At 37.2% G+C, this 19,323-nt stretch overlaps 1 protein-coding gene across 1 annotated transcript in view; it reads right to left on the bottom strand.

Annotated features, from left to right (window-relative positions):
* LOC149029057 (C3HC zinc finger-like protein) overlaps nt 1-19,323 on the bottom strand; it is a 59,403-nt gene that overhangs the window by 10,448 nt on the left and 29,632 nt on the right. Inside the window, exon 5 of the mRNA XM_089140313.1 lies at nt 14,994-16,068. Within this exon, the coding sequence (XP_088996439.1) occupies nt 14,994-16,068 (1,075 nt within the window). The remainder of the gene's footprint in view (nt 1-14,993; nt 16,069-19,323) is intronic.

Below are 19,323 nucleotides of genomic sequence, written 5' to 3'. Positions count from 1 at the left end.
AATTAATTTCCTAAAATAAAACTGGACTTGGTCAACCAGGTATGGCTTGATCTAGTGTAGGAAAATGACCATTTTACCCCGCGAAAGATTTGGCCCCTCCAGGTGGGTTCTTGCCCTCGGATAGGCTTGGGCCTTCTTTGGGGGCTGACTAGGGCTGGTTACATCAAGAATGCTCCCTTGTGGTCCCTCCTAGGAGAGTAGGGAAGAACTGTGGAGAGACTGGTGGCTGGTGAATCCCTTCGATGGACAGTACTCTGACTAATGTGGCTGATGTGGTCACCCTATTTCGTGCTCTTCTGTAGCAGTCCTGATTTCTTGTATCAAATTCAGTGAACTTCTGGGAGTATGCTTGTTGGGGACGATGAGTTGTTGGTGTCGCCTGACTGGATGTTCTTGTGGGAAAAATAATTGGCTCAACACCTCTGACATCTCTTTCCAACTGTCGGGTTCAGTGCCTTCATACATCAGTTGCCTCCTTTTGCAGTTCCACCGTTCACAAGCATATCCCACCAAGTGCCTATATGTAAACCCATCTTTCCATTTTCTGAATAATAATGCCATTCAAAATAAAGATCAAGATCAAAAAGCCACTTATAGAATACCTAAAGATATCTAATGCCATCAAAAGTTCTCAACTCATGCATCTCAGGAGGTCTCTATGGTGGTTGTATTCCTCTATAGATACCATGGTGTGACTGGAAGTAGTTTCTAGCTGATTCCTCTGTAGCCCTGGTGACTACTGATTCATCTAATGATTGTGGATTTGCTTGAACCAGCAGCTCAAATACCACTGATGTAACCCCAAAACTAGGATTAAGGGTAATTTGGTAAATTCCTTGGATTTAAGGGTTGCCCAGGACTTTCCAGCAAAAGGGGGAACTGTTACAGAGGTCTTAAGATCTTCTAGGGTTGTAAATACCTTGCTGTAACTGAAAATTAGGTCTGAAGAGTACTGTAATTGAATTTCCAGATTTAAGATTCAAATTTAAACTCAATTTAGGGTTGGGGAAGGTTTGCCATGGTGGGTTTGGGGTTTCTATTGCTGGCACTGCAAGTTCAGAGCTGGTTCAAGGGTTTTAGAGAGTTTAAGGTGGTCTGGTTGAAACTAAATAAGGGTTTAAGATGTTTTCAAAATTTTGCAGAAGTCTTCCAAGGAAGAAGATGAAGTGCAGAAATTTTCTGGGTAAGGGACCTGTTTCGGAAATAAGTGAAGCGGAATGTTCTAAAGCCTACTGCAATCCTACAGGAAGGGAAGGGGAATGGGGTCTACAGGGGATGGGGAAGAAGGCTACGGTCGCTATGGGGAATGTGTAGGGGTTGTACTTGGAGACAGGGAACGAAAGTTCGGGAAGTTCGCCCGGTTCGCTACCCTGGCGAACCGGGCGAATGGCGAAATATCGCCGAGATCTCGGCAATATTTCGCCCCCCCATATATAAAATTTCGCCTCCTTATTTTTTGGATATTTTTATTTAATAAATTTGATAAATTTGATGTCTATCCTAATCTAATGCAAATATGTGGTAAATTTGAATTATTTCCTAAAAATTATTCTATTTTAATTCTCTTACCTAGCCACATTTAATATGTTACCTTCTGAAGCCTACATCATTCAGACATAATTGGAATGATTATCCATTCACTCTAAAGATTCTATTACAAGATTCATTAATAATTTAAATTGTTTCCATAAATTATTTCATGTATACATTCTTCCTAATCACATTTGGCATGTTGACTTTCGATAATTCTTGCCCACGAGTTTTAGGGGTATTTTTGGTCATTTTGAACCCAAATTTGATGCCTATCCTAATTTGATGCAAATATGTGGTAAATTTAAATTATTTTCTATAAATATTTCCATTTAAATCTCCTGCCTAACCACATTTAACGTGTTACCTTCTAAGGCCTAAATCATTCGGATATAGTTGGAATGATTAACCGACGATTGTATTACAAAATCCCTTCATAATTTAAATTGTTTCCATAAATTATTTCATGTATATACTCTTCCCTAACCACATTTGGCATGTTGACTTTTGAGGACTAGATTACTAGAATATAGTTGGTAAGATTGATCATTAATTTTGAAGATTTTGCTATAAAATGTCTTCCTATTTATAAATTATTCTATGTATATTGTCCTCCTATTTACATTTAGCACATTAAATTTTGAGTCTTGAATCATTGGGATAGAATTGGTAAGATTGTGATAGAATCGCGAGAGAAATCGCCTAAAAAGTGCAAGAAATAACATAAAATCACAAATAATAAAATTTCCGAAATATCGCGATATTTCGCGATATATCGCCAGATATCGCCGATTTCTCGGCGATATCTGGTAAATATCGGTTTCGCCCCTGGTTTCGTTTCGCCAGGGGGCGAAACAGACGAATTTCGCCGATATTTCGGCGAATTTCGCTGATATTTCAGCGAAATTCGCCGAAATTTCCTTCCATGCTTGGAGAAAGGGGGGGGGGAATAAAAATAAAAATAATAAACTAGAATTAACTTGGTGCTGAAGTTTGAAGAGGAAGAAGAAGAAATTAATCACAGAAAGCAATGGCCAACTATCCAACCACAAGTCACCCCTTGGGATCCCCACAACTTCTCAAAAGTCTATTTTCTCAACTCATAATTTTCATTCATCAAAACTTAAAACTACATTACATGAATAGGCTATTTATAACCTTAAAACAAGAGGGTTGGGAATCCCTAATAGATAATGATCCCAACTCACCAAAACACTTAAAATAGAATCAAATTACTATAACACCACAACCCTTAGATTGGAATCTTACTATAACACACTTTAAGTTAATCTTAAAAGCACATGCTAACTAAGATAACTTAGGATTCAAGCAACAACTTTAACTCAAAATAGAACTCTTTAAATACAACCAAACTCTTAAAAGTTAAGAACCCCCATAGATAAGGAATCTTATCTTATCCACAACTAACTTATAATGGACTTGAACTCTTCATAACTCAAAATTTATTAACCCAAATAAAATAAAAATTATATCCATGACCCTTGGATCAAGGGGATCGATGTAGACACATATTGAGCCCTAAACGGCTGGAAGATGACCAAAATGCACTTGAGGGGTCAGCCAACTTTGGATTGGCTTCTTTGGTTTGAGCTTTGGGACCAATTATGGGGGGGTCAAGCATGTTAACATCAGTGGGTCTGATGAAACTAGCCAAGGACAGCCCAAGAAGGGCCGAAGGAGTTCCCAAGCCGATTTTAGTTCTTTAGCAAGCCCAGTGGCGGTCGAACCAACAAGGTAGTCTGGTCATTTTCCACACCCTGGATCAAGTCCTAATTATCTGGGATAAATCTAGTTATTTTTTTGGAGTCCTTATCTATTTTTCTTTTGTTATTTGGAGCCCCATTTTGAGAGTTAATTAAGAGTTTTAGTTTCAGTAGAAGTGTGGATAAGATAAGATTCCTTATCCAAAAGGGTTATTATTTTTTTCGAGTTTACTTTTTTTAGAGGGTTCTAGTTTGATTTAAAGTTGTTGCTTGAGTCCTACATTTTCTTAATTAGCATGTGCTATCAAGTTAACTTAAAGTGTGATTCCCATCTAAGGATTGAGGTCTTGTAGTAATTAGATTCCCTTTTATAGTGTGTTGGTTAAGGGGTGGGATCCTTAGCCTTTAGGGACTACCAACCAAGTCAGTCTTCTTTTAATGCTATAAGTAGCCTATTCATGCAATATAAATTTTAATTTGATGAATGAAAATTATGAGTTGAGAAACTAGAATTGAGAGAAGTCGTGGGATCCCAAGGGGTAAACTGTGGCTGGATATTTGGCCATTGTTTTCTGCAATTAGGTTCTTCTTCCTCTTCAAACTTCAGCAACAAGTTAGTTCAAGTTCTCCCCCCCCCCCCCCCCAAAAAAAAAAGTACAGCCCCTACCCATTCCCCATAGTAACCATAGCCTTCTTTCCCAGACCCTTTGATGTATCCAGCCCCAGCCAGCCCCCAATTAGGGCCCAAGCCCACCCGTGAGACAAGGCCCAACTAAGAGGAGACGAATCCATTCCAGGGGTAGAGTGGTCATTTCCTACGCCTGGATCAAGTATTAATGGTGACCAAGTCCAGTTTTATTTTATAAATTAGAGTCTTAGAGGTTGAGTTCTTATTGGTAATCAATTATTAATTAGAGTTGTTAGTTGGTTAGGATAAAATTCATAACTTCAAGGAAACTATATCTTAAGGAGTTTGAGTTGGTTTAAGAGTCCAAATATGGTAACTGTCAGTCTGCTTAAAAGTCAAGATATTTCCTATTATGAAGTCCTACTTTGAGGTGCCTTAAATTAGGAAAGAGTTATTTCCTTTTTGGAAGTCTTGTTGTGAGTTTGTTCAAAATTAGGAAAGAATCTTTGAGTTTAGTTGGGTTTGAGTGACTATAAATAGCCAAAGTCTTTCTTGTAATCGTCAGTTTGGATTAATGAATTGATTTGAGTTTGAGAATTTGGCTTAGGGAAAGTCATGGGATTCCCCTTGGAATCCTGTGGTGGGAAACTCTTGTTTCCAGTTTTGAGATTCCTTCATCATTTTCAAATTCTTCTGCAGATTTCCATAAAGCACACCACCCTTCAAGTAAAAGTCAAGACACACACCCAAACCTAATCCACTCCCTCTCTATCCGAAGCCTTCACAGGCCCATCATCCCCTCAACCTCTGACCTCCAAACCAGCCCCAACCCCAACTCAAGTTATCCTCTTCCCCCTTCCCCTTCCCCTTCCCCTTACCCTTCTGCCCTAGCAGCCCCAATCCCCTGCCCTTGGAGTCGAAAGCCCTCCCCCCTTTCCCTCTCTGTCTTGCGGCAGCAGCAGGCCACTCCCTCTCAAAACATAACCTCACCAACCCCTGTTAAACCCATCCTACCCCTCCTAGGATCACACCTAACCCCTGAGCAAAAGCCCTCATGCAATTGGCCCACTTAACCCCTTTGGACCCTAATTGAAGATTTCTGCATTTCTTCTTCAACCTTAGGAATTGCAAAAATTTTGCAAATTTCAGAATTTGAATTTTATTTGAGCTCCAGCAATTAGAGTCCATTCTAGTTGAAAGGATTCACTAGAATTCAGTTTTGAAGAGCTGAACCGGCAGCCCTAGCCTTCCATACCTCCCCAGCCAAAACCCTAACTACCTTAAAAACCTAATCTGAAACACTAGAAACCCTAATTGAGTGCTGGACCTATTTCAGAAGATCCTAAAATCTAACCTTAAATTTCGAGATTACATCAGTGGTATCAGAGCTTACAGTCCAGCAGTTATTTGAGTTCGTAAGTACCATGGACAATCCAGAAATAGGGCAACAACTGCAGCAGATCTTTGCGTAGCTGACTGAGATGAGCAACAAGCTTACAAACCTAGAACAGTCCAAGGCAACAGATCAAGCACTAACTCCACCTCCTACACCCCCTAAAGTAACTTCGCAAGTATATGTTCCACAAGGGGAAGAAGGAAGTGAAAGAAAGTATAGAGGAGATGATCCAAAGTACGACCATCCTCGGAGATCGAGAGAAAGGAATAGTTACACCAGAGAATCTAGGTATGAGAATCCACTTTATGAAAGGAATGAAAAAGACCATGAGACGTATGAACTAGATAGAGTTCCACCAAGAAGGCAGCCAGCACCCACCCATCAAACCTGTGAAGATTATATGAGGGCATACTTCAATGGCGGACAAGAGCCAAGAAGTGAAGCAAATCTTCACAAGGTAAAGCTTGAGTTTAAGGACTAAAATGGGACCCTTGATCCACAGGAAAAAAAGAAAAGAAAATAAAAGAATTAAAAAGGCTGGCCAAGAAATTTTCCCTACCCTTACCGCAAGCTTCCCTTAGCCTATTCACATAATTTTTTAACGGTACCCAACTATACTAATGACGTAAAGATGCCTTACTAGCTAGTTGAGCTAAAAAACGAGTGAAAAAAGACAGGTTGCTTGCTCAGTACGAGAGCAAAGGAGGACTTGGAGTAGAAGACTAATCATTGCCTAAATTCCTTTGACAAAACCCTGCAACTTTTTCCTTGTCAACCCATCAAGGTTTTTGTTAACCAAAACCACCCCTAAACCATTAAACAACTCAAAATCAACCCAAGTAAACAATTTTCGATGGCCTATCAAACCCACCCTTCCTATTCCCAAAAACTAACAGTGTGCTAGCGAGTATATGTTTTGTACCACACAAATCCCATCCTCCTTGGTTTTCATCAATTGGTATCAGAGATTCTTTTTCCACAACCCATAGTGACACTCATTACGAAGTTCAATAATACTCAAGAAGAGCCTAGTCTGATTTTGAATTCTCAAGTTGACTAGTGTTTGAATAGGTCATAGCCTCATAGGAGTTGTGTTTTGATTAAAATTTGTTTGGTTGAGTCCTTAGTTATCTTAAATTGGCACATGTGCTTAAGAGTTCTAACTAAAAGGGAATTCGGCATATGCTTATTTAAGTTAAAGTCTAATTATTAGCATGTGTCTTTTACTAGATTCCAAATCAAGGGTTAAGGTCTTTAAGTAATTAAACTCCAATTCAAGAGTTTTGGTCAAGTGGTGGGATCCTTGTCTATTAAGGATTCCCACCTAAGTTAAGAGTCTTTTGAAGGCTATAAATAGCCAAGTATTTTATGTAATTTTCAGTTTTGATTATTGAATGAAATTGAGTAGTATTTCAATTCAAGTTGTAATAGGAAGCTCTTTGATTGTTTTAACATTCTTTAAGAGTCCAAATCTTCTTAGGAGTCAACTAGGTGGTTGGGATTGGTTGAGTCTTCTTAGGCCTCTTCTCATTCCTCTTGTAAGTCCCTTAGGACCTCCTTTGCATGACTCACACAGCCTTATTTAAAGCCCTATTGTGGAAGAATTAATTAGCATTTGATTATTTTCACCCAAAAAAAAGGGTAAATATCACTTACCTCCCCTCTTACCTAGCAAAGTTATCAAATGCCTCCCTTCTGTCAGTTTTTTCCATTAAGTTCAAATTTACCGTTAAATTTTTTTTCTAAAATCCCAAATTACCCTAAATTAAAAAGATATTTTAGTTTAAATTCTAAAATACCCTCAAGTAATATTATTGTCAAAATCCAAAAATACCCTTAATTACCTTAGTAGTTAAAACATTAAATTACCCTTTATTAATTTTATTCCAAGACCCACAAATATCCTTATGTCTTTTAATTTAGATGCATATCTTTCATTAAGAGGAAGAAAGAAAGAAAAAAAGGAAAAGGAAACCTAAGAAAGATGTTTAATTTTTTTTTTATTGATTTCCCTTTTCTTTAATTCTAATGAAATTATGAAAAGAACGTATAGATAAAGAACATAAGAGCATTTTGAAATTTTAATAATAAAACTAATTGAAGGTACTTTAGGATTTTAACTATTAAAATAATTGAGAGTATTTTAAGTTTTAACAATAATATTAACTGAGGGTAATTTAAGATTTTAACTACTACAGTAATTGAGGGTAATTTAGAATTTAAATTAAACATATTTTCAATTGAGGGTAATTTGGGGTTTTAAAAAAATATTTAACAGTAAAAATAGAATTTAACAGAAAAAGTTACTTTAAGGGAGGTGTTTGATAACTTTGCCAACTAAGAGGGTAGGTAAGTAATATTATCCAATTAAGAGAGGGTCTAAGTGTCATTTGGTCAAACTAAGAGGGGAGGTAAGTGACATTTACCCCCCCCAAAAAAAATAGCATCTCATTATTTTCATGAAAAAATTAGTATTTGATTATTAGTGAGCTCTCTGGCTGAGCTCTTTATTTCGGTTGCAGCAGTCTAAACAAATTTTTTTCCATATTTGTTCGTTCTTGTGCTTCCTTTCACTTCCTCAGGTCCTTGTATTCGTAAAGTCATGGTTATTTAACTATAAGTTGTTTGTTTGTACCCCCCCCCCTTTTTTTCTCTTTTTCCCTCGTAATAAATTGATTTGAACCTGATTTTAGGATTAGGGTTTCTAGTTAAGGGAACCTACGGGTTGTTACGGTTTTAACAAAATCTATATGGGTTGGGTGTTACAAGGGAAAAAGTATAAAATTAGGGATTGATCAATATGGACTAGATGTTGGAAAATCTTCCTTGGATCTTTTCCTTTCTCTTCTCCTTCCTTTCTTTTCTTTTCTTTTCTTTTCATTTCATTTTTTCTCTTTTCTTTTTTGCTTTCTTTCTTTCTTTTTCTGTTTTCAGGTTTTCTGCCCTTTTCTGCCGCAAGAGATAAGAGAGAGAGAGAGACGGCCGAAGGAAGAAAGAGAAGGGGGAGGGGTGCTGCAAGGTGGGGGTGGGGTTGCTGCCTAGGGGTATTGCAGGGCTGGAGGAAGGGATCTAGGTTGTCGTAGGAGGATGGGGATGCTGCTGCTGTGATGTGGCAGCAAGGGGGAGGGGTCTAGGTTGTAGCACAGAACAGGGAAGAGGAGGGAGGCTTGTGCAGGGTTCAGGGAGGGGCTAAGGTTGCTAAAAATGGAGGAGAAAGGGTGGGCGGCTGCTGGTACTTAAAGTGAGTGCTGAATAAGCAGGTGGATGCTTGCTGGCCATGCTAGAATTGCAAGACTGAATTGATGAAAATAAGAATCTCTAGATAACCGCAAGGTACTACCCAAATAAGACCCTGCCACACCTTCCTTGGCTGCAATTCTTAAATAAATTTTATTAATCTAGACTTAATGAATACGAAGCAAGAATAGGCTAATTATAGCATACTAAAAGACCCTAACTCTAAGCATGGTGGGAGATCTCGCGAGATGGGAGATGGGAGATCTCGCCACATCTCGCCGAGATCTCGCCTCTCTCTCGTTGCAACCATAAAAACTTGCCAGAAACTTGATTTTTGGCCGGAATTTGTTGGGGATTCAACTTCTAAACATCTTTAAGACATCTACAACATCAAATTATCGTCATTCAAGCTTATTTCAACTAAATTTTCAACAAAGGTAAGATTTCCCCCAAATTTGAATTTTTTTCAATCAAATAGAATGTTCTACAATGGGTGTGTAAGTTTAATGTAAATATATGTTGATCCACAAGCTTTGATCTACACTTTCATGGAAACCAATTTAATGTGACATTTAAACCGATATGTGACATACTACAGTGATGAGTTGACTTGGGAGTCATATGTGGCCACCGTTCAGAATCAATTGATGCAGAATGCTGAGTAATACTCTTGCTGTCTTGTAGTCTTGTAATCTTATTACTCACATACTCTTGTGATTGTGAACTTATGGATTATGATTTATGACTTACTAGAAGTCTAAAACTTCTTATGGTCGTAAAATTTTGAAGACATTTAAGTTCTTTGATAGTTTGATGTGTAATGTATTTGATACTTTATAGTTGATAACATGAATTACTTGATATCTCTACATTACATGTTGTCTAACCTTGCATTTCACAGCACTTTGATTTTACACATAGGGTCAACTTAGAAGACATACTTAGGGTTATTTTCTCATAAATCTAAGGCCACCAATGTGTTCAAAAGGCCTTAAATAAGCTAAATACCAAATTTCAGCCCAACCGGGGCCCTAAAACCCACCGAGATGGGCCACCGAGATTACACCAAAATTTTGGTAGATCTCGACCGAGATCTCGCCATCTATGTCGAGATCTCACTATTTTGGAGTGGTGAGATCTCGCTCGAGGGCGAGATCCCCCACCATGACTCTAAGTAAGTGGGATTCCTTTATAGATTAGGATCCCACCACAATGATCACAACCGTTGAAACAAAAAATAAAAGATCTAATGGACCCTAATTTATATGTTAAAACATTGCTTTCTATTTTAGATTAGGTTTCTATTTTTGGTTACTTTCTATTTTAGTTATTTTCTATTTTCGTCACTTTTAAATTTTCTTATTGTTTGGTTGATGATGAGCACATTTATGTTTGAAATCTTAGGGCATAAAGCATGCATTTTATACACTTAGAGTGGAGTTACCTTGGGTTTTATGTTGTTTTTGTAGATTTTAGGACTTTTCAAGATTTAAGCAAATATTTGGAGTTTTGGGCTTGAATCATGCAATTTTACACGTCAAGAAGTCAATTCAAATTCTCAAATGGGCCTGATCTGGAGCATGATGGGCTAGAGATGTGTGATTATGGGCCAACTCCGAAATATTGAAGAGATAAAGAAGGCAAATTTTATCTACGGCTGAGATTATAAATTATCAATCAAATCTACAGAGATATTATTGAGAGAGTCCAAATGGAGAAAAGAGTCCTTGCATACTTCAATATCTTATTTCCTATTTGAGATTTAATTAAAGAAAGAAAAAGAGGAAAAAGAATTATATTTAGAGAAGGAAGAGGCAAAAATCCCGTTTTTGAATGTCTCTGTCCAGTTTTGATCAAGCCCTTCATTGAACAGTCATTCGATGTCCGATCGTGCTGATTTTTGGAGGAGAGCTTCACGACTACTTAAACCTCAAATCCAACGGTGGAATTATGTATTTGATATCTTTAAGTCCATCCGATTGGTACGCCAAAACCCTAATTGGTTGAGTTAGATAAGAACTTTGAGTTTTATTCAAATTCAGTCGTGCCTCATATCTCATTTAACTCTATAAAATGAGAGCATACTCCATCAAGGGAGAACGTGTTCTAGAGCTTAGGAGAAGCAATTTTTCAATTCTCTTTGGTTTATTTAGGCTTTCTCAAGTTTTCTTTGCTTGCATTTGTGAGATTTAAATTTTCTAGATTAAATGTTTAGGTTTAATTTGTCTATGTAATGCAAATCAAGTTCAAGTTTCAAGTTCAATTTTTTCTTTGGATCTAGCAATTGCAGATTTAGATCATTCTAGATCTAGATCTGGTTGTTAGGGTTGGTTGAGATTTGAATTGTTTGTTCAATTCGCAAGTAAGTAACCTTCTTTATTAATCTTCTCTCCTCCCTCCATTCCCGTTTCTATCTACCCCTCCATATTCTTAATTTAGGATTTACTTTCAGCATTAATTTATTGTTCTCCCTTCCCCTGGATACTTGATCAGAGATGCCTACAGTCGTGCCTCTCTTTGGTTAAGGTTTCCATTTTACTTTCTGCAATTTACTTTCTGTTATTTACTTTCTGCAATTTACTTTCATCATTTATTTATTGTTCTCCCTTCCCTTGGGTCCTTAATCAAAAATGCCTACAGTTGTGCCTCTCTTTGGTTAAGGTTTCCCTTTCATTTTATTGCTTTGATTATTTCTTTTCTGCAATTTCTTTTTCTCTAATATCCATTCCCCTGATCGGTGGACTGTAAGCTACGGCAAAGGGTCCACGGACAAAGTCATTATTATTATACTCCCCTTCCCTCGATCCAAAGCTGACACTTGGATCACTTCCCTTTTCCTTTTATTTTTATTGTTTGCAATTGTTTTCCTGTCTTTTATTTACGCATTGATTGTGTGCTTTATTTTTCATTTCAATTCGATTGCATTAGATGTATGGATTAGGATCGTTTAGTTTAGTTAATTAGTTTAACAAAAATTGAATCAATGCACTCTCGCATTACTATTAAGAAGTTGAATTCTAAGTGGCATATCTCCTTGAGATCGACCAGTTAGCTACACGATACCGTATGCTTGCGGTTACTTTTAATTTCACAAACAGTTAACAAGTAATCTCCCAGTGATAGATTTTGGGAGATTCCATGCAATATGTAATTTTCCTTTTTGTTGCAACTCAACTTAGGAATTCCTAACTGGTATTTGATTTTATATTATAAATAAAGTACCAGGAGAGACCCAACACACACATGCAAGCTCTCTCCCTTTTTCTTCTCTTATTCTCTTTGTCTTCTGCTATTCTTCTTCTTCTGTCTAAATTTCTTTTCAGTCCCTAGGCAGATTACAGGTACTGAAATTCTAACACAGTACTAGAGTTTCCATAATCAGCTTAGGGACTGCTTCTTCTCTGTCAACTTCTCAGCCCCTCCCCCCCCCCTCCTAGTGTGCAACTATTGTTGTCCTATCTATGTAGTATAGATCCTTCTAAATCAATGTATGAAGGGATTTCTATCTACCTATTAATACTACTGAAAACCCATAAATCATGGAGAGTTTCAGATTTTGCAACTAATTCATAATCGTGGAACTCTCAGCCCACAGTTTCTGTTCAAATCAAAGGTTTCTTTTCTTTTTCTGTGAATTTGATCTGTCTTCTTCTAGTTCTCTAGGATACTTATTAATTTTCAAAAGTATGGACAGCATATGGTTCGATTATTCAAATAATGTTGCCGCCCTTTTGGGCCTTTTATTTCTCTTGCACTGCTTTTGTGTGCAAATCTGAAGTTTGATCCGTCCTGTGCTCATGTCTTGGGGTTCCTCTTGATTTTTGCAAAGATATGCCCAATAATTGGATTGCAAGACCTAGGTATCATCCTCCATTGTATATGCTATAAATTAGGCAGCAAGTAACATACTAGTACCTATGTTTTATTAATTTTTCTGTTCTGAAAAATTGTACAGGAGCCATATTGCTTCACCACTGCTTCCATTGTTTGTTTCATAATCAAGTTCAGCCTTTTCCTTGTCTAATACTTTAAAAAGACCCGAAGGACTAGGATTATTTTCTCTTCAAATCAAGATCTGTTAGAGTTTCAAATCTAGCGAAAGTTTGTTTCCATGGTCTCAGATACAGCGCAAGATGTCTCTTTTCTTCTGAAAATCAAACTGCACTAGCAAAGACCTGTTGATGTTTTCTTCATGAACTATGAATTTAATTCAATCTGCACTAAAGTGGCTGCTGCTTCTTTTTTCTAGTAAACACATCTGACATTATCTGCTACCATGGCAATTGTTATTGCACTTTGCTGAGCTACTATTGTCTAAGGTTCAAAGCTGGTTCAGTAATATTTTCTAATTTAATTTGCTGCTGCCCTGTTTGAGGGTTATCGGTGGTTCAGAATTTCTTTTTCTCGTAAACAAGACTTTGTCCTGTGAGACGATTTAATGATGCCTGATCAGCTTTATTAGTAAATAATACACTGCTCTATGGCTACTGTTGTTCCTTCTTGGATTTCTTTTGTGCTCATACTTTGAGATGTTGGTCGTTGGTCATAATTATTTGTTGACATGTAATGCTACACGTGAAGGGGAGATTGGAGTCTCTTTCTATATCTACTTAGAATTTGTTAAAGAATATTATTGGTGAAGATCTTTATTCTCCTAGGATGGTATTCTATAGTAACACCTAACCACATAGTTGACTTTTGTCTACCTACTTGGTCCACAATAAGCTATATTGCATTTTATCTACCTACTTAATCCATAGTAACTCATACTACCTTTTACCTACCTACATGGTCCGCAGTAAACCATACTGTCTTTTGTATACATACTTGGTCTACAATAACCCATACTACCTTAGTCCATAATAACCAATATTGTCTTTTACCTATCTACTTGGTCTGCAGTAACCTATTCTGTCTTTTACCTACCATTCTTTTCCCTACACCTGCCTTTTTTTTGCAAAGACCTTATGTGTGACTTTTGGCTACACATTCTATCTTCTTGTGTGGATTCCTACCTACTACTAGCCTTATTTCGATGGCGCCCTTGATTTTATTGTTGCTAACTAGTTGCTATACTTATGGATATGGTTCGGATTCACCACTGCCTGTTATTTTCGTTGTTGGATGGTTCGTTCGACATGAAGATTGTTTACTTAAGTTGCTGTTAATTATTTCTTGGCCGAATCACTTTTGGTGTCTATCAACATCTGTTATTGCTACATGTGCTCAAGTGTAATTTCTTGATATATTCTTGTTATTCCAAGCTGGAACCCTTGATATGCATACACCAGCATGAGGGGGAGTGCTAAAATATTGCTTTCTATTTTAGATTAGGTTTCTATTTTTGTTTACTTTCCATTTTAGTAACTTTCTAATTTTCTTATTATTTGGTCAACAAGTAGTCTCCCTACAATAGATTCTTTTTTAGTATATTTTGGGAGATTCTATGCAATATGTAATTTTCCTTTCGCTGCAACTTAGCTCAGGAAAGTTTTCCTAAATCAAATTTGATTTTACACTATAGATAGAGTACCATAGAGAGCCGACACACACATGCAAGCTCTCTCACTTTTTCTTCTCCTCTTTGTCTTCAGCCTTCCTCTATTCTTCTTCTTCTGTCTAAATTTCTTTTCAGTCCCTATGCTGATTATAGGTACTGAAATTCTAACATGACACATGCTAAAATAAAATTCTAAGTAACTTAAGGAACTAAGGACTCAAGAACTCCTACTCAACTTAAACTGGACTTCTTAACTGACAGAAACTCTTTAACAAATTATAAATAAAATTCTGAAAATTAAACCAGCAACTGAATTAGGTCTAGAATGACCAAAATACCCCCCTAGAGGGTTCGGCCAGTCCTAGAGGGGCCACTTTAGGGTTCAGCCGGGGCAGGAGGGTCAACCCTGTTCAGTGTTCACACCATAAATAGTTTATTTCATCCAAAACAAATTCATGAATCTCATACTGAACCTAAAATCCATGGACCCAGTCCTTCATATGGGTCCTCCAAGAAGATTAACGAGGTCGAAAAAATATGTTCCTGAATGAGTTGCAGACACGGATGATCAATCGCACAACCCAGATTCTTTGGGGCATGTAGATAATGCTCATATTGGTCATCTGATTCTCTACAACAGAACTCCCAATATTGTGGACCAAAACAAGACCAATTAACCAAAGACATTGAAACTTAAGCAGTGACAAGATACATTAATATTAGACATGCAAGCAAAAATTAGACTAACCAAAAAAAACACATTTAAAGATGAATAAAAAAAACCGGGTACCCATATTTCCTACAGTGAAAAATCAATAAATAAACAAATATGAGTAAAATTTTGCATGGGCGTGTTTGAATTCAAAATTTCAACTCCTAACCGGAAAGCATATGCATTGCAAGCGGTAGTGGAAGATCAAAGAAATACCTCTGCTTAAAACAATAAAAAGCGGAAAGCATGAGAACAATTTGGCTTACCAAATCCTCGGGCAGAAACAATGCCATTATTGTTGTCGGTTTCTCTGTTCTCAATATAGCCATTAGCATCTGAAGCTTTACTACAGGGCTCTCTAACTTGACAAATATTGTCGACCTGTATGTCTGCACTAGCCATTCTGGTATTTTCAGCATCTAAAAGCAAGGCATTATTTTGAATTGAACTTTGTGGTGTATTATTTGTGTTCTCTACTGAACATTCAACCCCTGAGTCACAGGAGATTCTAGCTCCCTGAATAGCATGAAGTCCTAACTCAGCAGTATTTCCTTCTGAAAACCCCTTACCATTTTTCTCATATCCAATTGTACCCTCTACTTTACTGGATCCCTGGGTCAAGCATAATCGCTGATCATCTATTTTAGGCAAACTAGTTTGAACCCCATTCCTATTCTGTGAATCAGAACCAACATTCTCTTGCTCCATCGGTGACATGTTAGGCGAGTCATTATATCTAATGTCACAAATAGAAGAGAACCCAACCCTCAGATGTCGGCTGATAATAGGCAGAGACACTGTTGCTCTGAAGTTCTGTTTTGTCGGTGGAGGACCTCCTGCAATACTCAAACTTAAACTTGAAGATCTCTCCTTTAAATTCGTAGCACTGTCATAGTTAGTAGTGCTTGTATCCTTGCTCTGAATATGACTTTCCCTGCCTGATTCATCAGTTTTTGGGGCTACAATGGCACAGTTAATGAAATTTCCAGCATAATTATCAGATTCAATCTGACCATTAACCTCTGAGGATCCAACAAATCTGAACAATTCTAGTGGCCGCGGAACGGTAGAGAAAGCCCATAATCCAACTCTGGCACCACAAATCTTGCATTCTAGAACAACAGAATCTGGATCTGACCGGTGGCTGCCCAAAATTAAGGGGTTTTCTTCCACATTGTTGGCCTCATCAGAGGTAACACTTGAAATCTGTGCACTTGTATGTGTGGGTGGAGGCTCTACAAGATTAGCATCATTTGCAGACTGATTTGATCCATCCTTGCAGTCCACTGCATAAGGTAAGGAACGAGGTTCCCATCCACATAAACTGATAAGCTTTTGTGCCTGCAAATGCTATGATTCTTAGCACTACAAAAAATATATGAAGGTGCATATAGCTTACAAAAATGTCAGAAGGATTCATAACAGGAAAATATTGGTAACCATGTGCAACTCAAATATTTAAATAACTTAAAGAACAGAACATAGAATTTCATTGTGTCAGAGGTAAAGAGAGTAAATATGATGTAACACGATAGAAAGACTCCCCCCATTGTGGTTTCCTTATTGGTTTGGGTCTTTGGTGTTAGTGTTTTCCTTACTGGGTCTATGGTCACTAGTGTCCTAGTCTAAGTTTTTAGTTTCCTACTAAGATATAGGTTTAATTAGGGAAGTATCAAGAGTTATATTTAAGTATCCTTTTGTAATCCTCCTTCAGTTTATTATAAATATGTGTTTGCTGTTACAGTAGAATACACACAGATTCTATTGCCCAGCCTTGTTCTCCAATTAGTCTCTCTTCTTCTCCCTCAATCTCTCTTTCTTCTTCTCTCTACCTAGTACTTGTTGCAGATCTTTACACATTGAAACCTAATAAAGAATATTATTTATAAAAGGCCAAGCCTTGGTGCAATGGTTAAGCTGCAGCATTGCAACAAGGGTAAGGCAGCTGTGGTGTGTAATGCTAGACTACGATTATGAGGTGGTGAATACTGATGAGAGGGAGTTTTTGCAAAGTGATTATTTTAGCCATTCAAGCTCAATCTAAAATACAAATGTGATGCTGGGAATAATGTTGCAAAAAGAACTAAAATAGGATGGATAAAGTGCAGAGGTGCTTATGGAGTGATGTGTGATTGACATAATCCTTTAAAACTTAAAAAGCAAATTTTGTAAGAGAATCATACAATCCGCTTTAATGTATGGTGCGGGATGTTGGCCTGTCAAGAAGCATTATATGGATAGAACTCAATGTGACTGATATGAGGATGATGTAAAGAAGGATGTGAGGTAAAACTAAGAAGGATAAATAAGGAGCAAATCAAACTAGTATCTAATTTAGGATATCAAGGATATGTAGCCCCTTCCATGGGAGACATGGATAAATTCCTTGAGATGGGAAACTAGGTTGAACTTGGAGGGAATGTAGGTAATAATATAAGGCTAACGATTCCCAAATTTGGTTGGGTGTGGATGGTTAAAATAGAAAATATGAAGGTTCTTGTTTTGGGGGTTTTAGAAAGCGAGAAAATTCAAGAAAATATGTATATCATCAAATTTAATGGTTAGAACGGGAACAAACTAGGATCAGAGGTCACTAGGGTTGACGGGAAGACGTAACTAAAGTGTGGGACAGATCTAACAGTTAGATTGATGTAGATTTAACCATGAAGTTTGTGTCTCTCGAAAAGTCTTAAAATTCAAGAAAATTCAAGAAAGATAAAAAGGGTGATATGAGAAGGGGAACAAAGTGTAGGCTACCAGATGCATGGATCAGGAACCTTGTAGACCTTTGAAATGAATGAAATGGCTTCTTGAAGGCCGTTGACACAGCAAGGGTCTGGCTTAACTTTCACCAAGAACCTCAATGGAATACTCAACTCTTGAACCTTCTCTGACCAAATTTACATTAAACAAAACACACACACAAAAGCACTCGATGCTTGAAGGGAAAATAATCTATTAATCACCTGTAGTCTATTCTAATTGATGGGGGCTATTTATAGTTTACATAGGAACTCCCATACCTATATCTATCAACCCTAGGTTGATTTCAAAGAAAAATAAGCCAATTCAGTGCCAGATCTGCATCAGCAACTCCTAGGAATTACAACCTATGTTTGATCCAAGTTTCAGCCCAAACAGAGAACTCTGAAGTCCCCAAACCATCAAATGGAATTTATCCCATATCTCCCACGGGCTAACTATCCTGGAAACCAAAACCTAACCACCCCATATAAGATTCACAGGAGTTTCCACACTAACCACCCATCTCTTTACAGCTCTTAACACAACAACACTCACACTGCCATCACACCCAACCCCCCCCCCCCGCAAGGCAAACCAAAGGAAGAAAACCCCAAAACAAACAGAAAAAAAGAGCCTATAGCCAAAATTTTAAGAAACCCTTTCTTGGACCTGTTTGACACGGTTCTCTCAAACATAGAAAAAATTTCGGTCACAATCATCGAAATATCTGCAAAATTTGAAAACGAAATGAAACTCCAAGAATTTCCCTAAAGTTCAAAGTTTCGACCAAAATTTTGCAAGTTTCAACACTAAAACTTGTTTTTCCTTGGTTTTTGTTATTTTCTATCCCATTTTCACCTTTTCCACAACTACTTTGCCTTCAAACACCTCTTTTGCTCCTTTTTTGCCTTCAAACACCTTTCAAGCCACAACACCTATTCACGGGCCTAAGCCCCTAAACTACAAAGGAAACTCTTCAGCAACAGAATGTAAAGCATAAGCCATACCCAACAGTTCCAAACTTCCATTTTTTTCATTTTTTTCATTTTTTTCATTTTTGTTTTCTTTAAGCCTTAAATGATCTTGTATTGTTTTGAAATTAATTTAGGTGTAGTCTAGGACTATTGATCTATGATTGTGTGTTGTTAAACTTATACTTAGATTATTGCAACTATTTTTTTAATTTTTTGATCTTAAAAACTATTTTCTAAATTTCAAAATACATATGTATACATGATATATGGGCTTGAACTTAATACATGTGAGACACAATCATTTGATTTAGTTAGTCATTGTATTTTGTTGTCTTGTTGTATATATAACCATTCTATCAAACAATTCATGTCTGCTGATAATTCTATATGCATGTATTCAATACAATTTGTACTTCTCGGAACCAATCATTTGTTAGTATTCTTGAATGATAACTTTTGAGTGATCTTTTTGGGGCAAAATACTAGTTTCATTGTGTTTATTATGCTTCAAATATGCAAAAGGCAAGAAATCAGATGAAATGGATGTCATATAAGGCCTGAAACTTGGGGTCGAAATTACAAAATAAAAGTACTAGGTTTCTACCGAAATTTTGGTCGAAACCTGAAATTTTCGGTTTTTTGCTAGGCCAAAACTTAGGTTTCGGCCGAAATTTTCTCCATGCAAAGATCTCAGTTAACTAGCCCTTGTTCATTTACGGCTATTTCACTAAATTTTGGTGGGATCCAATGGCTAGATAAGTGTAGACCTAGGTTCTCAAATGGGAGTTCTTGAAAAGATTATCCCAAGAAAGATGGCTGAATTTTTTGGGTTTTCAACGATGGGAGTGCAACTGGATTGCATGAGAAGGGAAGTGAG

The sequence above is a fragment of the Hakea prostrata genome, chromosome 1, assembly GCF_041222555.1.
Source record: "Hakea prostrata isolate BN-2017 chromosome 1, UWA_Hpros_2, whole genome shotgun sequence".
Lineage (NCBI taxonomy): Eukaryota > Viridiplantae > Streptophyta > Magnoliopsida > Proteales > Proteaceae > Hakea > Hakea prostrata.
This window is presented reverse-complemented; position numbering and strand designations above follow the sequence as displayed.